At 43.9% G+C, this 23,698-nt stretch overlaps 1 protein-coding gene and 1 long non-coding RNA gene across 3 annotated transcripts in view; both read right to left on the bottom strand.

Moving 5' to 3' along the window:
• nlgn1 (neuroligin 1) overlaps positions 1–23,698 on the bottom strand; it is a 107,868-nt gene that overhangs the window by 57,664 nt on the left and 26,506 nt on the right. Inside the window, exon 3 of one of the 2 annotated variants that reach the window (XM_086114764.1) lies at positions 8,411–8,470. The exons of the other annotated variant lie outside the window; for it this stretch is intronic. Coding sequence (XP_085970890.1) covers positions 8,411–8,470 — 60 coding nt within the window. The remainder of the gene's footprint in view (positions 1–8,410; positions 8,471–23,698) is intronic. 2 annotated transcript variants of the gene reach the window in all.
• On the bottom strand, positions 20,076–22,285 carry LOC147202017 (uncharacterized). The gene is made up of 2 exons (XR_015101305.1): positions 21,468–22,285; positions 20,076–21,392 (listed from the first exon to the last, which is right to left on the bottom strand). It is a non-coding gene; the product is annotated as an uncharacterized LOC147202017 (long non-coding RNA).

Raw genomic sequence — 23,698 nt, 5'->3', positions numbered from 1 at the left:
ATGATTCTTGTCTTATCCTTTTAAGCCGTACTGCATGTGCTATAAGTTTTCCTCTTATTACTGCTTTCAGAGCATCCCACACAATATTTGGGTTAACTTCTCCATTGTCATTTTCTTCCCTATATTTGACTATATCTCGCTTTATTTCTTGTACCAATTCCTTATCATTCAATAAACCTACATTCAACCTCCAAATAGTAGATTTCCTTCTACTGGTCAATTTCACTGTCATATACACTGCGCTGTGGTCTGACAAATCTGTGACACCAATTCTGCATTCTTCCACCCTGTGTCTATCCTCCATCTTCATGAAAAAATAGTCTATTCTAGCATAGGTTGCATGTGGATGAGAGTAATGTGTGTAGTCTCTATGTAACGCGTGAGCATCCCTCCATACATCAATTATCCCTAGTTGTTTTATTTGTGTGTTGATGCACTTGGTTATATGTATCCTAGACTTCCTTGTGCTTGTTGTATCCAAGTCATGGTTCAGCACCACATTGAAGTCCCCTCCGCATATCAAGATCCCATCCATTTCCACTGCTATGACGTTGAAAAGGTCTTCAAAAAAATTCCTTTCACTATCTGGTGGAGCATATACATTGATTAATGTGACCTTCTCGCCTTCCATCGTCCCCTTGACCACTATATACCGCCCTTCTCTATCCTTTATCTCTTTGTCAATTTCAAATTTCACTGAGTTTTTCATTAATATAGCCACCCCTCGTCGATGGCATTCTTTAAATGAACTATAGTATGTATTAGTGTACCCGTACCTTTTCAATTTTTCATGTTCTTGTGGCGTCAGGTGTGTTTCTTGTAAAAAAATGACCTGCATCTCCTCCTTTCTTAATTTTGTCCTTCCCCCTCTTTACTGGGTTGTTCATGCCATTCACATTTAATGACACCACCTTAATGTCTCTATGTTGAACCATCATCCTTTCTGGAATATCCTGTATTTACCCCCTTGTCACCGATCACGACACACATACTAAACACTATAACCGTAAAACATAAAAAATTGTCAACAACAGTCAGAAAATGAACTTCCAAAGCTTTAAGGGATTCCCTTTTCGCATCCCCTTTCCCCTGTTGGTGGGTGGGGGGTAAAGCCTCTCCTAGTGAGAGGGCCCCCTTAGTGGCAGAGATCATCTCCAGTGCTGATCTCCCAATCACACTACAAAAGTCCAACAATTCAGTACAAGAGCTCCCGGCCAGAGCTTTGTAGATTTCTAAACATTCTTTAACCTTCTTCAGTGGATTGTTTCGGGAAATGAAATCCCGCCTATCAATCAAATTACATTGCTCTATAAATCTTTCGTTTACACCCGAACATTCAGAGCCTGTCGACAGATTTCTTATTATCTCGACTCAAAGTTGCTCCCCCCTTCAAAAACTTTTAACAGCTTCCCCACATAAAATTTGTTCTTTACTCACCAACCGTTGAACTAGGGAAATTAAAGAAAGTTATGTGTCTTCCAAAGGTTTTTTGAAAACAACTGCATTCCTGTCCGAGTTCTTTGTTCCGCTGCTTTTGTCCTTCATTCTCCTTGTCTCGTTCAAATTTTCCCGCATTCATCTCTTGGTCTTTGTCCACTTGCGCGCTGCCTCCAGTCTCTGTTGTGTCGTTGGGTTCTCTTGTCCAAGGCTCGGCACCTGCCACCCTCTCATCCGCATCGCCTCCGCCGCCTCCCGAGCGCTGTTGTATATTTTCACTCCTTCAGTCCAGTGGACCCTCAGTGTGTCCATCGGGGACTGGAACCTAATTCCCTTCTCCTTTAGAATTTTTTTAAGTCCAGCATATTCTCGACGTTTTGCCGCCACTTCTGTCGCGTAGTCATGGTCAAAGGTCACTCTGTTCCCCTTCACTTGAAGCGGCGTTCGCCAGGCCGTCTTGAGTACGTTTTCTTTGATGTTGAATCTCAGGAAGTTTACTATCATCGCTCGTGGTGGTTTGTTCAGTAATGGCTTTGGAGCAAGCGCTCTGTGCGCCCTTTGTATCTCCAGTTGAATATCTTCGGAGATTTCCAGCTCTTTATGGATCAGCTTATCCACAAAGTCGATTGTGGAATCTCCCTCGACCCCCTCTTTCAGTCCCCAGATTCGGATGTTGTTCCTCCTCGACTTTCCTTCCAAGTCGGCCACTTTCTGTTGGAGCTTCCTTTGTTGTTCGAGTGAGACAGTGAGAATTTCCTGTACCTCTGTACTCCAGTCCTCCACTTCACCTGCTCTTTCTTCCAGCATCTCTATGTCCTTCCTTTGCGCCCGGATGTCAGCGTTCACGGATTCAAGCTTTCTGTTAGTTTCCTCCCGCAAGTTTTCTAGTCCTTGTTTCATCTCCTCCATTTGTTTGACGATTCTGTCCAACTTGCCGTCTACATGGTGTTGTCCCGTGTCCATCTTGGCTCTTATTTCTCCGAGTCCGCTCTGTAGATTAGCCTGCAATGCCGAGGCCCAGGCAGGTTGATCGTCGATGTCGCGAGCTAATGCTATGTTAGCAGTAGCCGCTAAAGCCGATCCCCCTTCATCTTCGTCGTGCGTGTTTTCAGTCTGTTTCTCGCTCTTCTTCTTCTTCTCCCTACCCTTTCCCGACAGAGCTTTGTTCATATCCATCTTATCCTATGTTCGGGTCGCAGCCTCCGTTCTTTTGTCGTTCTTTTTTCTCCGTTTTTTGCTCGTACGGCCGGGAGCTCCACGCGTTTGCAGCCTACTCTCTCGCTGTCATACCGGAAGTCCATCGACCTTCTGCAGTTTTATGTCTTTTTACATGGACTCTCACATTATTCTGACTAACATTGTGTAGAACCATAATGTGATAAATTCTCCCCACTCAGCATCCACAGTTATAATTTTACAGTTTGAGCTCTGCGAGTCCCAGGGACTCCCTGATCAGAAAAGTATGAGTCACATTATGCATTGAGAGAGTCCCACATTTCGAATTCTGAAATGGTCTACTTATTCAATTGCATATGATAATAACACAAACAACAACAATATACATTGACAATGGGTTTATTTCTTATAAACAAAAGCTGCAACAATTTAAATAGTTCAGGCATGCAAGATTTGCTGAGAAATAGGTTCTTATTTCATCCCATGGTTCAGTCTTTGAGTTCATAAATTCTCCTCCCTTTGCTCTGCTTCCAATGATGATTATCGCAAAAAACTGTCCAACTTTAGCTGTGTGATATCTCTGCAATAAACTTTCACAACGCTTGTTCGCAACACTTGTTTTAACGTTACACAACTTGGCAATCGTCTGCTTTCCACCAGGTGAAAGCCGATCTCGTCTCGCGAGAACGTAAATCTCGTCACGCGAGATTACTTAACGAGAGATTACTTAACGAGAGATCAAAACAACAATGGTGGTGATTATCAAACTGCGATCGTTGCTGGAAAAAAAATATTTGCCGTAGGTTTTTTTTTTTTGACTGAGAAATGTCCTCGCGTCCCAAAAATGCACATTATTTGGAACTGTATGTCTGGCCGGAAAATTATGCGTCTCGGACGCGGGATGCATAGGTAACGAGATGGCTGCATCCATTGCAGCCTGATCATCCTGGAAGGGGGATTCCCCCATCTGCGACCACTTATCAAAGGTTCTCATTTTTCTCCTGTCAGTTTGTTTTTCTGTTTTTCCTTGCCCCTCCTCTGGGTTAATATCAAGGCATGTCATTAATATTTGTCAGCAAATTTACTCCAGTTTAACCAAGGCTAAACAAACACGTTTATTAACGTAACACGTAAACATCTTACTTTTCCACATTAGACTCCTTATTATTAACCCTCTATGCTGAATCATGTTAAGTTGTTCAAGTAGTAGTGACAATGCTGTACTTCCTAAGACAGCAGACATGCTGCACTTTGTCAGATTGTTACTTGTATTTAAATAAGACTTCGATGTTCCTCATCACAGGGTGCCATTATGTAGCAACAATTGGGTCAATTATTCTGTTAGTTAACGACGACTCCAGCTTAATGCCTGCGGTAACATCGAGCACTTCTCAGGGTCACACGTCTGTTTGTGGATTAATTAAGGCTAAACTGATGAAAAGCCTCTTTAAATCAGTCCTTCATAAAAGGATGACACATTTGGAGAGTTTTGAGTTGTATTTTACAGTTTAGAGTACACGCTGTACATAATACAGTTCTCATGATGTCCACTTTAATTCTCAATATCTACATACGAATTGGAAGCAGTACGTCACAAAGAAAACTAACTACAGAGACAGGAGAAACAAAGAATAAGAACTTAAAATAAAAAAAATAAAGAAACTAAAAAGTAACGATATTCACACGAGGTGGGGTTAACTTTCGAGCCAGACAATGTTGGACTAATGAGGGTAACCCAACCACTTTAATCCAATTCAAGCACCAACATAAACATTATGGAGTGAATTCTGCCCTTGTTAAACTCATAGTTTGTCTCGAGTCGGCCCCGAATGAGAGGAGTTGTTGGAAGTTTGTCCTGATTTATGTCTCATTGTTAGCGTCCAGTTCGGTTGAAAAAAAAAGAGATGGCAGGAAGATGTTGAACATTAAAAAGGGAAACCAGTGAGCCAGTACTACAAAGGAGAAAGTTTTACATTTTTTACATTTCAACATTGAATCAACAAAGAAAGTCTGTCCATCTTTCTTGCTCAGCTCCCCAGCGAATCACGAAGCTTCGCTCTCTTACTCAATCCCTCCCCACTCTCTGCTGGTTGATACATTACCAACACACACCTTGGAGTAGTTTGCAAGCATTGGTTTCTTCCGGATTCCGGTGGGAGGGGATGCTACATCCTGTTTTGGAGGGCTGAGATTCATTTTTGGGTTGCAAAAATTGTGATCATCTGTCCGATTTGAGGTAATTTGTGCAAAGATAAAAATATTTCTCATCTTATTTTATATTTGTGATGCTAACATGATGCATATTTTTGCCAGTATTTGATGAATTTGGTTTGTCTGTGATCACAGGGAGATAAAACCAGGCGAAAATAAATTATCATCTTGCTTTTTGGGATGTAACTACGTGTAAACAATGAATAGATACCAAAGTGATTTCTTTCGACGGCTTTGTCCATTTGTAAGGGACAGACAGTGTACAAATGTGCAAGGTGCAATGTTCATCTCTGCCTCAATAAAAACAACTGCTTTTGCGAATCCCACAAGCGATCTGAAGTGACAGGCTCACTCTCCATCCTGAAAGGTTGGTCTATTTGAGTGGGAGTAAATGTAAGTGAGAAGTGAAAAAAGTATTTTGTGTTTTAGATGTATGTTTTTATTTATCACGTCAGTGTTTTGTATATCATTTACCGTATTTTCCGCACTATTGGGCACACCAAAAAGTCTTCAATTTTCTTAAAAACTCACAGAGCGCCTTAAAATCCGGTGCGTCTTTAGTATGGTCATTACGGTAATACATCGACTCCAAGATGGCTCCTTCCTGGAGTCATGCTTCCAATGTTATAACTTGCTGTTGGTTCAGTGGACTGTGTCGCTGCTTTATTAAATACGTTTTTGTTGGAGCTTCAAAAAAAAGGAGAGTTGTGGTGTTCATTTTTTAAAAAAAGTCTAAACAAATACAGGTATGTCTTTGTCTGCCTACGTGACTTCTTCCGTTCGACTCGAGAGGCGTTCAAGACCACCCCCGAAAAACGTAAATTAATGATTACTTCAATGAAACTACGAAAATTTAAAATAATACATCAAAACTGAAAAGCAATCGATGATATCACAAAATAAATTCTATAGCCACCCCTACAGAATTTATATTGTGATTTCATCATTTGTGAATACACAACAAAGGAATAAATAACTACGACTGACATCTGATGTTTCTGTTGGAGCTATGATCAAGGAAATGCCAATGCGTTTTTCGTAGGCGGTCATGAATGCCTCTCGAGTTGAACGGAAGAAGAGAAGGCACGGAGAGACCCTGGGGCACACCAGAAGAGATGGGGAGGGATTGTGAAGTAAAAGAATTAAGTTGGATGAACTGAGATACAGCCAGTGAGATATGAGTGAAACCAACGTAGGGGGGTGTGGGTGATGCCTATGGTAGAGAGTCTGTTGAGGAGGATGGGGTGAGAGATTGTGTCGAAAGCTGCACTCAGGTCAAGGAGGATGAGGATGGAGATTTGGCCAGAGTCTGCTGCCATGAGAAGATCGTTTGTGATTTTTATGAGGGCTGTTTCAGGACTGTGACGGGGACGGAAGCCAGACTGGAATTGTTCATAGAGACTATTGTCGGTGAGGTGGGAGTGGAGCTGAGAGGCAACAATTTTATCAAGAATTTTAGAAATGAAAGGAAGATGGGAAATGGGGCGTAGGTTATTGAAATCATTGGGATCTGAACCAGTTTTTTTCAGGATTGGGGTGACAGCTGCAGTTTTGAAGGGCAGAGGAACAATTCCAGTTGACAGAGAGGAATGGATAATGGCTGAGATGAAGGGAAGCAGAGAGGGTAAGCAGGATTTGACCAGGACTGTAGGGAGGGGATCTAGCTGACAGGAGGAAGTCTTGGATTTAATGATGAGGTCTGAGATTAATGAGCGATGGGGGAGTTCAAAAGAAGATAACAGTTTGCACTGGGTAAGATGGTCAGAGGAGGGGAGATGTACAGAGGAGCCCAGGTGCTGGTGGATTTTGTTGATTTTTTTCATTGAAAAATAGGAGAAGAGCGTTGCAGGTGTCAAAAGAGTAAAAGTGAGGTGGTAGGGAATCAAGGGGTTGAGTGATTTTGTTCCAGAGGGAAAAGAGAGTCTTCGTATTTCCAGCATTTGGAGCAGATGAGTCCAGAGTAGTATTGTGATTTTGCTTGCGAGATGGAATCCTCTTAGACGGATAGTTGAGCTGTATAGATGTCCTTGTAATGTGTCTCAACAATTTGACTTACAAACAGCCTCTTGGAACCCATTATGTTTGTAAGTTGAGAAATACCTGTAATATTATTTTGTTATCGGTTGTCTTTTATGTTTTCTCAATTTTGCTGGATCGGCACCATAGAACAATGACAATAAAGACTCTGTCTTCTTTTCCATGGTTGTTTTTGTGCTCACTAAACATAGTTGGGTTGAGCGTATCAAAATAAATCATGCAAGTCTTTTGTTCACACGGACCTGCATTTAGTCATGAAATGGCTCATTAAATGAGATATTTTCTTTGATCGCTTCACCAACACTTGAACAACTGGAATAAATAATAAGGTAATGGGTCATTCATGGTAACTTGAGATGATTTCAACAGATTGCGAGTATATGTTGAAGACTTTGATGCTATGCCTTACACTCGTGACCGAAAGTTAACACATCTTTGTACCTGAATGTGGAAAAGGTGCGTGCATTTAGTTAGTTATTGTCATTATTATCTTCACAATACTTTGATAGCACCCCGCTGTATATGTTGAAGACTTTAATGCTATGCCTTACACTCGTGACCGAAAGTTAACATGTCTTTGTACCTGAATGTGGAAATGGTGCGTGCATTTAGTTAGTTATTGTCATTATTATCTTCACAATACTTTGATAGCACCCCGCTGACTGTGTGTGGGGGTCACACACAGACACACGATTAGCGGTGGAGGGCGATCTCTGAGTGCCCATCGACAACGGCCAACTTTACATTATCCATAAAGGTCTTCTTGCAGTTCCTTTCAAATGTACTTTGCGTGTGCCGATCTCCTACATCTGCATGCCAGGTAGACCGCACGACTCTCTCTGCTCTGAATTTAAAGGGAATGCGGGGGGACACTTCTATTGGCTGGGAGTCTGCTGCGTTCCACCCCACAATGGGGCACAACGGTGCAAACATCCACTTCTAGGAAATGCCACCCATGCACACAGTTACACTGAGATTTATGTTAGATTTGCGTAAACCTTACATGAAAGAGAGGAGCCGTTTCCATTGGCCAGGAAATAGATTGGCTGAGTTCATCGTGCCCAACAGCATAAGCCCAACTGCATGCGAAACTACACCAATGCGCACTGTCAGACGTGCTTTACACTAGACTTAAGCTGAGCATGTCTATTGTTACCAAAAGTATAAACAAGAAATTAAGAGGTTATTAATGGTAGTTTAAATGAAAGAGATTAATGTATGGCATGCAAAACATGTTCTCAGTAGAGTGTTGTAACTAATATTTACTGATTTGCAAAGTCAAATGCAACATAGAAAAATACGAAAGAAAGTACAAACCCAGACACACAGTGTCAAAAGAGAATATAGTTGACAAAAAAGCTGAAAAAAGGGTAAAATACATTGAGCCAAAAAACAGTTTTCCAAAAAAAAAAAAAAAAAGAAAAAAAGGCAGATGCAAAAATGACAAGAACTTTTTACAAAAGATAAAATATTTAAAGAGAAAGTGAAGTTTTGGTTTGGTCTCCGTAATCATGCAAATCAAGCATTTTTGTCAGTAAATGGAAAATACCTTCTTCTGCTGCGTGGTCACTATCACTTAAATCATCAGAGTGTTTCTTTGTAATGGGACCTATAAGACCAAGAAGGAGAAGGAAGGAGGAAAACAGCATCATCAAAAACACATATATCCTCAAAAAAAACCCCCCAAAAAACACTGTATTGTACTGTTGCTTAAATGCTTCTGTCGCCTTTTTAAAAATACATATATTTTATAAATTATAACTTTATAAAAGTATTGTACAAAAGCACAAAGAAGCCACTCCACACTATATAAAATGCTGTAAATTATGTTTATTTAATTATTCATTTATTTTAATAAATTGCATTATTTTATCAGAAGCTTTGAACTGGTTTTAGGATGAACAAAATAATGTTTGAGATGAACTAACTATGGTTTTGGGTACACTGATTTTTGTTGTTAGAAAGATGGTGTGAGTTGTCTTATGTCACAGTCAGCGAGTCACCTCATTAACGACTTTTGAAGACAAAGCTTATTTATATTCACAAGTAATGCCCAATTTTTATCGGAATGATGATTAGTGGAAAAAATGTCACTTTTCCTGGAACGATCCTGCAAAATTAATATTAAAAGCCGAATTAAATACATACAATGTAGAACTAGCCAAAGTCATCTAATCTCTAAAAATAGTATTTAATATAAATATTGAAACTCGAGGGAAACATTTTCATGAGTGCATGGTCCCACTCATCTGAATGACAGTCACAGCCAAGGCTTTTTCCTGGGTAAACTTGAGCCGACGGCCGTGGCACAGCCTCGGGGGTGGCCTGCTTTCGGCAGCCGTCAATGAGTGATGACGACCAAGCCATGACTTTTCCTTGATAGCTGTAATTTTAACTTAGTTGCTGAATACTATAATCGTGTGGACTTAATCAGAATTGGATTACGGTACAAATTGACGGGTATTCATTTGCACTTTCAATAAGGTGCCTGACCAGCGAGACCTCTGTGAATTATTGTCAGGTCTGGCAAGCGCCGTCGTTGGCAACATGAACAAATATGGTCCAGCCAAGCTTCACCGCACTTTTTAACATCCCGGACGAGATGGGCCGACCAGCTCTGTGGTTGTTGTCGGGTCTGGTTGGCATCCGAGGAAAAGTGAAGAAAAGCAGGGCAGCCGAGCTATATTGCTGAGCTTAATGCTAATATTGATAGATATGTGGTTCAGAAAGTGGATGGATATATGCAATGACACTGCACTTTGTCCTACTGTACTTGTTGGAATACATATGACCACGGCTCGTTTTAAGCGTGGCACTTTCATGTTTTGGTTTGTGACCAACAGGTGGCACTGTAGGGCACTCCCTGCAGCTGCACACCTGTTGGTCGTTATGTAATTAGTTGTATAAAAGGACTCCCGCCCGACCACTCATTGTCAGTTTGTTTGTTTGTTTTCTGCTGTCATGATTGTTCCGGTCAGGCTTCGGTTATTGATAGTTTTTGCTTCAGTCATGGTTTTGGTTTGCTACTTTGGATTCTTTTTGTTTTCAGGACTTTGTTTTGTTTAGGATTTGGTTTTCTCTGTGTTTTAATACAATTTGTCAAGTACATCCTTCTCCTCTCTCTTGCCTGCTTTTTGGGGTCCACCACCACCACGCAACGTGACAGGCTCTGGTGAGTACTATTTTTTAAATATTTTGGTCCATGAAACTGTCTTCACAGAGGCCTGTCATTATATTAACTTTGTTCGGTGACAAAAAATGGACAAAATATATGGTGATTTGCATACGTGTTTGTTGACATACATGAATATTCACTCACGCTAGTTCCCTCTCCTGTCTGTCAACCAGCTTGTTCGCTTCTGTGGGACCTCACAAATGCGGACACACACACAAGCACACACAAAAACACGCCTATGGTGCATTTTTTTTTTGTACTATTTCATTGCTTTTGTTTTTTCATCCATCCATTTTGCAAGCGACTTTATCCTCACATGGGTCATGGACGTGCTGGAGCCTTTCCGAGCCGTCTTGCCAGCCAAACACAGGGCAAACACAAAAACAAAAAAAAAACATTCGCACACAATCACACCTCGGGAGAATTTAGAGTCTTCCATTAACCGACCATGCATGTTTTTGGAATGTGGAAGGAAACCGGAGGACCCGGAGAAAACCCGTGCAGTCACAGGGAGAACATACAAACTCCACACAGGAAGGCCAGAGCCCGGAATGGAACCTTGGACCTCTGTACTGTGGAGGTGCTAAACAATGGAAAACCGTGCTGCCCTGCTTTTGTTTTACCATATTAAACACACAATCACCCTTATGAATAGGTACTATATGCATTCCAGCTTTTGAGATAACTTGTCTCACCGTCTGAAGTGGCAAGAGGTCAGAAAGTAGCAAAACATGCGGCTGTACGTTGTCAGTTACCTCTTTTTTTTAAATCATTCTCTGACCCCACTAAATTAAGAGGTGTGATTGAAATGTTTCATTATTTTAAGCTCCAGCAACAGATATATATTTATTTTGTATAATACAAATATATCGGTTATCGGTACTGGCCTTACAAAACTGGAAATCTATTGGAATCAGTTGAAATTTCTCATATCTTGCATCACGAAAATATAGAGGGTAGCAATTCCTTTGGGAGCTGGTCAAGTTGATGGCTGCAGATTGGACCACGGCGATCATGCGCAGGGATACGCGTATTCTGGGTCTTGGCAATGTGTGAGTGTAAAAAAACCCCACAAGAACTGCGGGCATGTGCAAAGCAAATTGCGGGAAGTAGGGCATATCATACACGGGCCGAGGGACCTCTATCCTCATAACACTCTTAAAAGACTCATTGACCCATGGAATACACAAGCTTTGAGTTGAAATTGCAAAGCAGACTTGTGACTTCAAAGCACGGATATGCCGTTTCTCATCCCCGACCCTGGTGACGAAGCTCGGGAACACGGGGTCCAAGTGGGGACAACGATTGGGAGCGTATACATTGATGGACATTAACAAAAAATTTGCCCGGTGAGTGATGGAATTCCGTGAGGTACACAGCCTGTTGTGGGATCGAATGGTGGTGGCCACGGCGATTGAGGAACTTAAGCGAGGCCTGCTGAAGGATTCCCAAGATGCTCCTGCGGGATAATAATATTAAAAAATTGCACCTTTTCTTGGGGCAAATAATTGACTGATGTTGCAGTGTGTTGCTCCGCCGCATGTCATCCATCGATTGGTGGGAGCTCTCCAAATCTGTATCTGCGAATGTATCACTTTCAACCGTCGCCGTGCTGCTGTCCACACACCCTAGCCATGCATCGACGGAACACCACGAATTCCTTGAATCATCATTGAACGAGTCTGAAATGTCATTATACCGACAGTTTGAAAGACTTTTAATTTGTGGAAAATTTGTCTGGCCAGTACCGGTTCTCTTAAGTCCAAAAATGATGCTCTCTCTTCGACTACTGGTAGACAGCAGGGTGGCGCGTGGTATTCTGCGGCAAAACAAATGTCTTAACGCTAGGCAGGGATCTTTGCGCCACATGTGGGGCTGTGACGTGTTCCGAGAACATGACAGGCTCTGTGGAGCCAAAAAACCTCTCGCGCTTACACCCACTTAGCTCCACAAGCATGTAGCGACCAAACTACCCTTTAAAACTTGTCTGAAGCTGAGAAGGATCAATTCACAGATTATATGTGCCGCTGGTCTCACATCACACAAAAGCAGCTGGAGTGGACAACATCCCAGGAGAGCTTGTGCAAGCAGGGGGACAAGCCATGATTGACACTCTCACCATCCTTTGTAATAAAATATGGCAGAGTGGGGAGTGGCCTACATCATGGACCCAGTCACTCATCATCACAATTCCGACAAAAGGCAATCTACAACTGTGCCAAAACCACCGCACCATCAGTCTGATTAGCCATCCCAGCAAAGTCCATAAAACCCCAGGCTGAACTGATCATAGCTGAAGAACAGGCTGGATTCAGGGCAGGACGGAGCAGCACAGAACAAATATTCAACCTAAGGATTATCAGCGAGAGATATCTGCAGCATCAACAACATCTCTACCACATGTTTGTACACTTCAAGAAAGCCTTTGACCGGGTATGGCATGCAGCACTGGGGACAACCATGAGAAAATACAAATATCAGCCCTAACCTTATCAGAGTCATACAACATCTGTACAGCAAAGCTACCAGTGCAGTTCTCTACAACGGAGCCATCCGAGACTGGTTCAAGACAACAATTGGAGTGCGCCAAGGATATCTTCTCTCTCCCATACTCTTTAACATCTTTCTTGAGCGTGTTTATTGCGGATGCCTTGGCGGACCACGAAGGAAGTGTCAGCATAGGAGGTAGACCAATTACAAACCTTCGTTTTGCTGATGACATCGACTTGCTTGCTGGAGAAGAAAATTAACTTGCAAGCCTAGTTCAAAGGCTTGACAACACCTCCAGAGCATATGGTATGGAGATCCATGCTGACAAAACAAAAATCATGACCAACAACAACAATGGCATTCTCTCTGACATTGAAGTCTCGACTGTGTGTCGAGCTTCAAGTACCTCAGAGCAATTGTGCCCGATGAAGGATCAAAGCAAGAAGTCCTTGCCAGAATTGCTCAAACGACTGCAGCCCTGGCAAAACTCAGGCCCATATGGAAAGATAATAACATAGTCTGGCATCAAAAGTGAGACTGCTGCGCTCACTTGTCACCTCAATCTTCCTCTACGCTTGCGAAACATGGACCCTTACAGCAGAACTGCAGAGGAGAATACAGAGTATGGAGAGGAGATACTACAGAAGACTTTTGGGGATCTCCTACACCCAACATGTCACTAATGAGTAAGTCCGTCAAAAGATCAGACAAGCCATCGGCTTGATGACCACCTATCCACTGTCAGTAAGCAGAAACTGAGGTGGTACGGACACGTCACCAGATCCTCAGGTCTTGCAAAGACCATCCTGCAAGGCACCGTATAAGGTGGCAGAAGAAGAGGGAGGCAAAAGAAAAGATGGGAAGATAACATCATAGAATGGACTCACTTGAAACTCAATGAGGCAATGATCGCTGCCGAAGACAGAGAAGGATGGACAGAGCTGGTCAGCAGATCATCTGTGGTGCCCCAACAACCCTCCGGGGTTACGGGATAGACGAGAGACGAGACGAGAGGGCTCACATCTGGGTGTAAAGGTTGCGGCCTCATTGGTCTGGCTGAACTTAAACAAATTAAGTCTCTTTGCCCATGTTTGCACAAATTCTGCTAAGTCCCCTTCCACGGAGAGACTCAGTTGTCTGGGGCGGGCATTGGCAAAAGCATGGCTGGGCCACGGGCCTCTAATGCAGGCGTAAAAGTTGCCTTGAGAGTGTGTATATGTATATCTACATATACACACACACACATTTTCCGATCCGCTTTATCCTCACAAGGAGGGGCGTTGGAGCCTTTCCCAGCTGTCTTCAGGCAGTAGGCGGGGGACACCCTGAATTGGTTGCCAGCCAATCGCAGGGCACACAGACAAACAACCATCCGCGCTCACACTCACACCTAGGGACAATTTAGAGTGTTCAATCAATCTGCCATACATGTTTATGCAATGTCTATGGCGGCAGGCTGATGAAGCCCAGGCTCTTGTTCCTGCACCTCTGCAGTACCAGGCTCCCAGTCTTGCTCCTATGCAGCTGCAGGTGCTCATTCCTGATTCTTGGCAGCTGCAGACTCTCATTCTTGCTGGATGGCAACCGCAGACTCCAGTTCCGATGGTGCAAGTCTTGTTGCTGCCACCTGACCCTATTGTAGTGGTGAATCCTGTGCCCACCGCCTGACACTGCGCAGTTGGCGCAATCATTGAATTCGCCAAATGACACTGCTCCAATGGTGCAAACTCTGCGGCCTTCCTCCGACACTACTCCAGAGACGCAAGTCATGCAGCCGAGCCTCCTCTGGCGGGGCAAATCATGCGGCCACCACTCAATCTCTTTTCCAGCCATGCAGGCCTGCAACCGTCCTCGTTTTATGGATAGTCCCGGCATGGCTGTCCTCCCGACCAGCCAAGCAGAGAGAACTGTGTGTTTCGCATTCTGGCCAGCCTACACACGGGGCCAGCCAATCATCTGGCGCCATGGATGCCCATCAGACTTGCCCCGAATGGCGGGCCGTGATCTATTTGGTTTTGATTAGATTTTGGTTTCATCATTATTTCCTAGTGGCCCTTTTTCTTTGTCTGTCTCGTTCAGTTATCGTGTCCACCTGTGCTTGTCATCGCCAACCCAGTCCCCTGTGTCAACAAGTCAGTTCTCTCAGCCACTTGTGTTTTATCCAAGTGTTTCTCATTGTCTTGTCATATTGTTTGTATTTAGTTCTCTGCTTCTTTTACATCCTTGTTGGTTCATTATCTTTCTTCTAGCCATGGCTTGTTTCTTGTTGTTGTTTGGTACCTGTCCATGTCCAAGTCAAGTCTTCTTCCTAATGTTTGTTTTGCTACTTTTATCTCTGTTCATTTGGACTTCTGTTGATTTTGTATTTGTTGATGATTTAGAGTACCTTGTTTTCCTTGTTATTTTGAGATTCAATTGTTCATCCTTCCCCCTGCTTACCTGCATTCAATAAGCTGTCAAAATAACAAGCGAACTCATGACATTCAGGGGACTGATCAGAGGGAGTGAGCAAAAATAGGAGATGAAGACTGTGGAGTGTGGTCTATACTTGTTCCGAATTCAAGTGGCATTAAACATGGAAAAAAACCCTCATTTGATTCAGTTAGCCCTTGGCATATTTAATATTTTCAGGTAATATTTTACATATTTATCCATGCAGCCATCGATATTCAACTCCACTTGTTCTCAAGTGAGTTGTGGGTGTGCTTGAGGCTATCCTGGCTTGCTTTCAGTGAGAGTCAGAGTATTCCTGCAATGGATGGCATCCAGTCACAGAGCATAATGTTATTTATCATTTATTCTTACTTACTTACTTCTGCAAGATGGTCAAGAACTTGGAGAAACTGGAATCCGTGCTCAAATATTGTCAGAAATCACGGATTTGGCTGATCGACGCCACTAAAGAGACATAAGCCTAAGACTCAAGGCTGTCTTAAATTCTTCGGCAGCCTGCTACCAAAACAACATCTGCTATCTCGACCTTCCCCTGATGAAAATATGCACGGAAGCTAGTCCCCCACCATCACCCCCTCCTTCATACACTCCCTTGTATCACCGTCTTCATTGTTTATGTCTTGTGACCTGTTGTAACTATCATATGCTTGTGCAGGAGTTTTTTTGCCCAACTCAAATTATCCTCAAAATGAGGATGGTTCGAGCGTGTTTTTTTTCTCCCCCTCTCCCTCGTGGTTTCTTTCTGACTTCCGGGTTGAGTGAACGCTGGCGCGTTTGGCTGCCGCTGCTCAACCCGTATTGTTTTGTGTTTTTCGTTGTTGTAAAGTGTCCTTGGGTGTCTTGAAAGGCGCTTATAAATAAAATGTATTATATTATATTATTAAAGTTTCATTCAGCAGTGAAAACTGTTAACATCTTGTTTGTGGAGAAGTAATACAATAAAGCAATAAAAATACAATCATACCTCGGTTTTCGACCATAATCCGTTCCAGAAGGCTGTTCGAAAACCGATTTGTTCGAAAACTAAAACCACGCTCTTTTTAAAAGAAAAATCGTTATTGAACACGTCTGCTCACAATGGAACGCGACATGAGGAAGCGTCACTTCCTCGTCTACCCGAGGAAGCGTCACTTCCTCATGTAAGGAAGGCGAGAGGAGGCAAGTGGCGCATTCAAACGCGCTCAGTTTGGCCGAGAACCGATTTTCAGTCGTAATCCAAGGCATAAAACACTTGAAATTTTTAGTCGAAAACTGATTTGGTCGAGAACAGAGACATTCGAGAACCGAGGTTTGACTGTATACAGTGCCGTGAAAAAGTATTTTCCCCCTTCCTGATTTCGCCGTCCTTTGTATATTTATCACATACAAAGTTTTCAAATCATCAAATCAATTTTAATATCACACAGAGACAACCCAAGGAAATACAAAACGTTTCAAAATGCCAATTTGATTTACTTAAGACACAAACAATCCAAAACTACCTGTTCTTATGTGAAAAAGTCAAACGTAAGCCCGCCAGTGTTAAATCACAAAGTTGAGTTCAATGTCACAGGCAACACCCGAGCACCACATTTGTTGAATCAAGAAATCACATAAATAGAATCTGTCAGACAAAGTGAAGTAGGCTACAAGATCTCAAGAAACTAACGTATCATGCCACGGGCCGAAGATATTAAAGAAATAATTAGAAAAGAAAAAAAATCAGTCTGGAAAGGTGACAAAGCAATTTCCAAGACTCGAGGGCTTCATCAAACCGCTGTCAGAGCCAATGTTGACAAATGGATAAAACTATGAGCAGTGGCGAACATTCCCAGGAGTGGTCAACCAGCTAAAGTTACTCTAAGAGTGCAACGGCGACTCTTCCAGGAGGTTGCAAAAGAACCTAAAAGAACATCCAAAAAACTCCATACCGCGCTAGCCTCAGTTCAAGTCAGTGTTCACAATTCTACCATATGAAAGACACTAGCCAAAAATGGCATCCATGGGAGAATTCCCAGGCGAAAACCACTGCTGTCTAAAAGAACACAGTTGATGATACCGGCCAAGCAGAACGCAGCTTCAGCGGTCGCCGAGGTAAAAACTCGGGCGTGGGAAGTTTGGTAAGGCCATGGAAGCTGACTTCAATTCTGGTCCACGACCCTGCGTCTCAGGAGGGGGAAGCGGTGCACATTGACACTGTGTTTTGTGGAAATGGGGCGCTGCTGATCTTGACTCAGCAAAATACTTCAAAGAGCTCCTCAACTCCACCAACACGCCTTCCTTACAGGAAGCAGAGTCTGCAGTGAGAGGGTCCTAACAACAGAGCTGACCCACCAAGACTGGAAACTGAAAGGTACTGGAAAGGCATATGGGAGAAGGAGGTTGCACATAACAGCAGTGCACAATGGCTGGTGACCCTGAGAGAGGAGCACAGACACCTCCCTGAACAGAACCCAGTTACCATAACAGTGGCAGACATACACGAAAGAGTCTCAGATATGAAGAACTGGACAGCACCAGGCCCGGACATGGTCCCCACCTACTGGCTAAAGAAACTCACAGCACTCCATGAGCGCCAAGCAGCACAAATGAACCAGCTGCTGAGGGATGGGACTCACCCAGGATGGCTAACCGAAGGGCGAACGATCCTGATCATGAAGGATCCCTTGAAGGGTGCAGTCCCATCCAACTATCGGCCAATAACCTGTCTCTCCACAACATGGAAGCTCATGTCAGGCATCATTGCGGCTAAGATAAGTGGACACATGGATCAATACATGAGCCAAGCACAGAAGGGCATACCAGAGGAGCCAAACATCATCTCCTGGTTGACAGAACAGTCGCACAAGACTGCAGGTCACGACATACCAACCTGTGCACAGCCTGGATTGATTACAAGAAAGCCGATGACTCGATGCCACAAACATGGATCACTGAATGCTTGGAGTTGTATAAAGTGAACAGAACCCTAAGAGCCTTCGTTGCAAACTCGACGACGATGTGGAAAACCACACTTGAAGCCAATGGCAAGCCACTTACCCAAGTGTCCATCAAATGTGGCATATACCAAGGCGATGCACTCTCCCCACTGCTGTTCTGCATCGGACTGAACCCCCTAAGCCAAGTAATCGACAAGACAGGCTATGGATACTGCCTCAGAAATGGAGCAACGATCAGTCACCTCCTCTACATGGATGAAATAAAGCTGTATTCTAAGAGTGAAAGGGACATATCATCCCTGATCCACACAACCAGGATCTACAGCAGTGACATCGGGATGTCATTCGGGCTTGAGAAATGTCGTTGGATGGTGACTAAGAGAGGCAAGGTAGTCCACACTGAAGGGGTCTCACTCCCTGAAGGAACAATAACAGACATTGAGGACAGCTACGAGTATCTCGGTATACCACAAGCCAATGGCAACCTCAAACTGCAGGCCAAAGAAAGAGATTCAGACTTCAGATGTTCAGACCCGAAAGCTCCGAACCATGCATGGAGGGTTTCATCCCAAATCCAGCACCCTAAGACTGTATGCAAGCCGAAAGGAAGGAGGCCGGGGACTAGTGAGTGTGAGAGCCACTGTCCAGGATGAAACATCCAAGCTCCATGAATACATCAAGGACAAGGCTCCAGCGGATAACGTACTCAGAGAATGCCTCAGATAATGGGGAACAGAGGATGAGGCGCTGGAAGAGGGACCATCATGGGAGGACAAGCCCCTACACAGGATGTACCACCGGACCATAACTGAAGTGGCTGATCTCAAGAAGTCCTATCAGTGGCTAAAGAGGGCTGGCCTGAAGGACAGCACAGAGGCACTCATCCTGGCTGCTCAGGAGCAGGCCCTGAGCACCAGAGCCATTGAGGCCCAGATATACCACATGCCTTCATGGAACACCATTACCAGGTGGCTGGCATAGTCTGCCGAAACATCTGTGCGGAGTATGGACTGGAAACCCCAAGGTCAACATGGGAAACACCTCCGAAGGTGGTGGAGAATGACCGAGCGAAGATCCTGTGGGACTTCCAGATCCAGACTGACAAGATGGTAATGGCGAACCAACCAGATATCGTGATCATAGATAAAGGGCAGAGGAAAGCCGCTGTAGTGGATGTAGTGGTCCCAAATGACGGAAACATCAGAAAGAAGGAACACGAAAAACTCGAGAAATACCAAGGGCTCAGAGAGGAGCTGGAGAGAGTCTGGAAGGTTAAGGTGACAGTCGTGCCTGTGGTGATCGGAGCACTTGGGGCAGTGACCCCCAAACTAGATGAGCGGTTGCAACAGATCCCGGGAACAACATCGGACATCTCAGTCCAGAAATGTGCAGTGCTGGGAACAGCAAGGATACTGCGCAGAACCCTCAAGCTTCCTGGCCTCTGGTCGAGGACCTGAGCTGAATGAGGGACGGACACCACCCGAGGGGGGGTGAGACGAGGATTTTTTTTTATTTATATATATATATGTGTGTAGAGAGAGAGAGAGCAGGTGAGCTCGATGCACGTCCCTTGTTCTAGCAGGCCAGCAACTTTCGCGCGGAAGCCTGAAGAGGTCCTTAATAAGGCAGACGACCGTGACACAATGGCCCCTAGTTCCAGTGGGCCGATGGCACATTCGTGGCGAGCCAAGGTTCTCTCAGCCCTTTTCTCACTCCACTCACTCACGGTTGTGTGGGAGTGTGGAAAGCTGATGGTGCCCTGAGGGCTGATGCTTCCCATAAAATTGTGGATAACACACGTCTACAACAGCCTAATCCGGAGTAAAGTTTGAGACTTTTGCTGCCCAAGACAAGAAGTAGACCACACCTCAACAAGAGGTACCTTTCACTATTGCAAAAAAAAGCTCTGGCTATGTTTTTACAAAGTAGAAAATGTACACCAGCAAGCGGCATTTCCACCAAGGCCATCTCATAATTCAGGCTGTGTAGTAGTGATGGGAATTCCGGCTCTTTTTAGAGAGCCGGTTCTTTTTGCTCGGCTCAGTAAAAAGAGACATCTCTTTCGGCTCCTAAATGGCTCCTCAATTTTTTGTTGCTTACATTAATTCACTCCCAAAAATAATGTAAAATTATATGTAAAATGAATTACGAATGTAAAAAATATACATTACATAAAATATTTATTATTTATATGGCTTTATTTATATTCTTCTGAACATACTCAACATGGTGTACAACATGGAGTGCTCCAAAAAATAAATGACAAAGTACAAAAACAAAGACCATGTCAAAACAAGGTCAACAAAAAGTTCCGATCTCTGATTGTGTATGTATATATTTTAACTATTTACAGTCAAACAACATAAGTAAGCTTTGATTACAACACAACAAATTATAAATTAAAATTTGATATTGGATATTTTAACCTTGCACAGTCTACACGCTGCCTTTGAACTATGAATTAAGTTGAAATGAGTCCAAATTTCACTGCGTTTCCTATACATTTTCTCACTTTTCCACTTTCCACTGTGTTGTTTTTTTCTCTGTCGTGCTATCGAGCCCTCTCTCGTCTCCCTGTCTCTCCTGTTCGTGTGCTGCTCACAGTGTGCTGCTGTGTGTCTCTAAATCCTCCCCATTCTCTTCACTGCAGCGTGTGTGTGTGTGTGTGTGTGTGTGTGTGTGTAACCCTCCCCTCCCTCTTCTACCACGGATCTTGACCAATCACATGCGGCTTTAACCGAAGGGGGGGGGGGGGGGGGGGACAGGAGAAAAAAAAGTCAGCTCCTTTTAAGAGTGGCTCACTTTTAGGAGCCGGCTCTTAGAGCCGGTTCGTTCGTGAACGACACATCACAACAGTAAATATTCTCTAGTACGGACTCGGGTTTGCGCTTTCCAATTTGTCCTGATAACAGAAATTCCTCATTTGGGAAATGAGCATGGTACATGTCCTTTATGAACCTGCAAGTATGTTGACAAAATGCACGTGTAACAACACAATCAATAAAATACAAAAATATACTGTCCAAAAACTGTTGATATCACAAAAACTGCAATACAGGTGTATCCAAAAAAAATTACAACAGTAAAATACATACAGTATTTTAATGTTTATTTTTTTCTGTCTTGGGAAAAAAATGTGTCTATTTTGGATTGTTTTGTTGGATGCATTCTTTGGTTTATGACAATGTTTGCCTGCGTGTCATACAGTTTTCTTGCTAGTTGCAAGGAACTGTCCCGTTGATCACCGATGTCTGGTAATTCTTGTGCATACTGAAGGATTTTTGTTGCCATTTGCATTGCTTCCTTGCTGGATGGTGGCTTGTCATCAGGAGTTGAATCGCTGCCTTGTTTTTTAAAGTTTCGTAGATTTGTGTCTTTCCGGCTCCAAGTGTCTGCTGGATGTTTTTAACTTTGTGTCCAGCCTCGCTCAAACGGATGCATTTCACTCGCTCCGCTCCAGTCATTACAGTTCTTCTACGTTTCGATGCCATGATCTACATGACGTAAGTGAATAAAGTTAAAATCTTTCGCAATTACAGTAAAACGCACGCCAATAAAAAGTCACTTACACATCTTCGTTTCGAATCTGATGAATGAAAATGGCGAAGCGAACACGTTTCTTCGGTCGTGTCGAGTGGGTGCTGCTTTTAAGCTTGTGCCGCGTTCTACAGGACGTAAGTGAATAAAGTTAAAATCATTCACAATTACAGTAAAACGCACGGCAATAAAAACTCACTGACACGTCGTCGTTTAGAATCTGATGATCGAAAAACGTGAAGTGAAAACTTCTCAGCGTTGTGACTTTTCCGTCGCATCGGGTGGGCGTTGCGTGTATTTAAGCTCCCGCGGCATTACGCCTGCATCCGGGTTACAGGTAGTGGAATTTCCACTTACGCAAGTTCCGCTAACACGTAATATCGTAGTCAAAATGTTAATGCATCGGTTTTTATTACGGGTGAAGGATATTCCTTTTCATAGAATTCCGGGGATGGGGATATTTACTGTCCTGTGTAGGTGCTACTTTCTTCTTAAAGACATCACTGTCAGTCATTTCTATTCTGTCCCAAAGTTTGCAATTGGTTTCCTCTGTTGGTCCTTATGCCATTACCTGTAAATAATTATGCCCAAATAGCACTATACCTCTCTGCCAGCCCCTTTTCTATTGGAGATGTTTGCCTGATATCATGTCGATGTCGCTGTTGAATACATTTTTTAATTCAAGGCGCCATACTGCAGACGTCCTCTTGCTGTGCAGTGCCACCAAGCAACGCTCCATTCTGCGGTGCAGGACCTCACCACATAAATAATGAACTCGTCGACGGTGCGCTGCACAGTGCGAAGCACAGTGTGAAAAGCGCTTTATAGGACAGGCGTACGTCGATGCAAAGCTCACTTGCCACATCTTGTTTTTTTTTTGGGGGGGGGGGGTTGTTTTTGGTGATGGGAGATTGCATGAATGAATTTCATCCATCTAACCCAGGGGTGTCCAAAGTCGGTCCTGGAGGGCCGCTGTCCTGCCTGTTTTCCAGCTCTCCCAGCTGTGACACACCTGATTCAAATGATCAGCTCATCAACCAGCTCTGGAGCAGCATTAGAACAATCCTGATGATGTGAATCAGGTGTGTTGCTCCTGGGAGAGCTGGAAAACAGGCAGGACAGCGGCCCTCCAGGACCGACTTTGGACACCCCTGAGCTAACCATTCATCCATCCACCCATCCATCCATTTTCTAATTCACTTATCTTCACGAGGGTCATGGGCGGGCTGAGTACACCCTGAATTGGTTGCCAGCCAATCGCAGGGCACACCAGTGAGGATGCTTCGCTGGGAGATCGTGCAGAGGATCACAGAGGCCCTGAAAGAAACATCTGTTCCTGAGGGATGTCCCGAGGGCTACTTATTTGTTCCAGCGGTTTTCCCATCTGAGGTGTTACAATGGGGGCGTGCTTCTAAAGTGGCATGCCATCCTGGAGTAAACCGGACTATAGCCATTATGAATCAATGCTTCTGGTGGCCCGATTTCAAGAAGGATGCTATGGACTTTGTTGGGACTTGCTCAGCCTGTGCGTGTGGTAAAATTTAATGCTGCTTCGGCTGTTGTCTGGACCATCTCGCCCATGGTTGCATATTCCTTTTTATTTTGTTACAGAAGTTCCTGTGTCTCAAGGGAAATTAGGTCCACTTACCATTGTGGACCGATTTTCCAAAATGGCTCATTTCTGCCCTCATTAGAGACCGCTCAGCTGCTCATACGTCTTGGGTTGCGACTCCATGGTATCCCAAGAGACATTTGTTCCAATCTGGTGCCTCACCCTCTCATCAGGATATCACCCGCAGTCATTGACAAAGTGAAAGGGTCAGCCAAGACCTGGAGACGGTTCTCAGGTGTGTCTGCCTTCATCAGCCTTCTACATGGGCCAGTCAGATTCCATGGGTTGAATACGCCCACAACACCCTCGTCTCGTCTGACACAAGTCGGTTCACATTAATGTCTGGATCATTCTGGATCTGTCACTCCTCCATAATTTCCATGCAGTGCATCCATCCAAGCCAGGTAGTCCACCAGGGGGCGTCCGTTGAGGGGCCTGGAGGGCGGGGGGTACTGTCTTGTTTTGTGTGTGTTTGTTTGGTTTCAGCTCCAGATGGAGTGAAGGGTGTCTCTCTCCTGCAGGGGCACCTGTTCCTTGTTTCCAATCAAGCCTTTCCATGTATTTAAGGCCTTCCAATCTGACTAGTCCCTTGTCGGACTATTGACCTTCTTTGCTGTTCATGCTCAAGTGTTGATTTCTAGATTTCTCTTT

This window comes from Hippocampus guttulatus, chromosome 7 (genome assembly GCF_054856545.1).
Source record: "Hippocampus guttulatus isolate MCC_2025c chromosome 7, RoL_Hgut_1.0, whole genome shotgun sequence".
Classification (NCBI taxonomy): Eukaryota; Metazoa; Chordata; class Actinopteri; order Syngnathiformes; family Syngnathidae; genus Hippocampus; species Hippocampus guttulatus.
The sequence above is the reverse complement of the archived record's forward strand: the minus strand, read 5'-3'. Positions and strand labels throughout refer to the sequence as shown.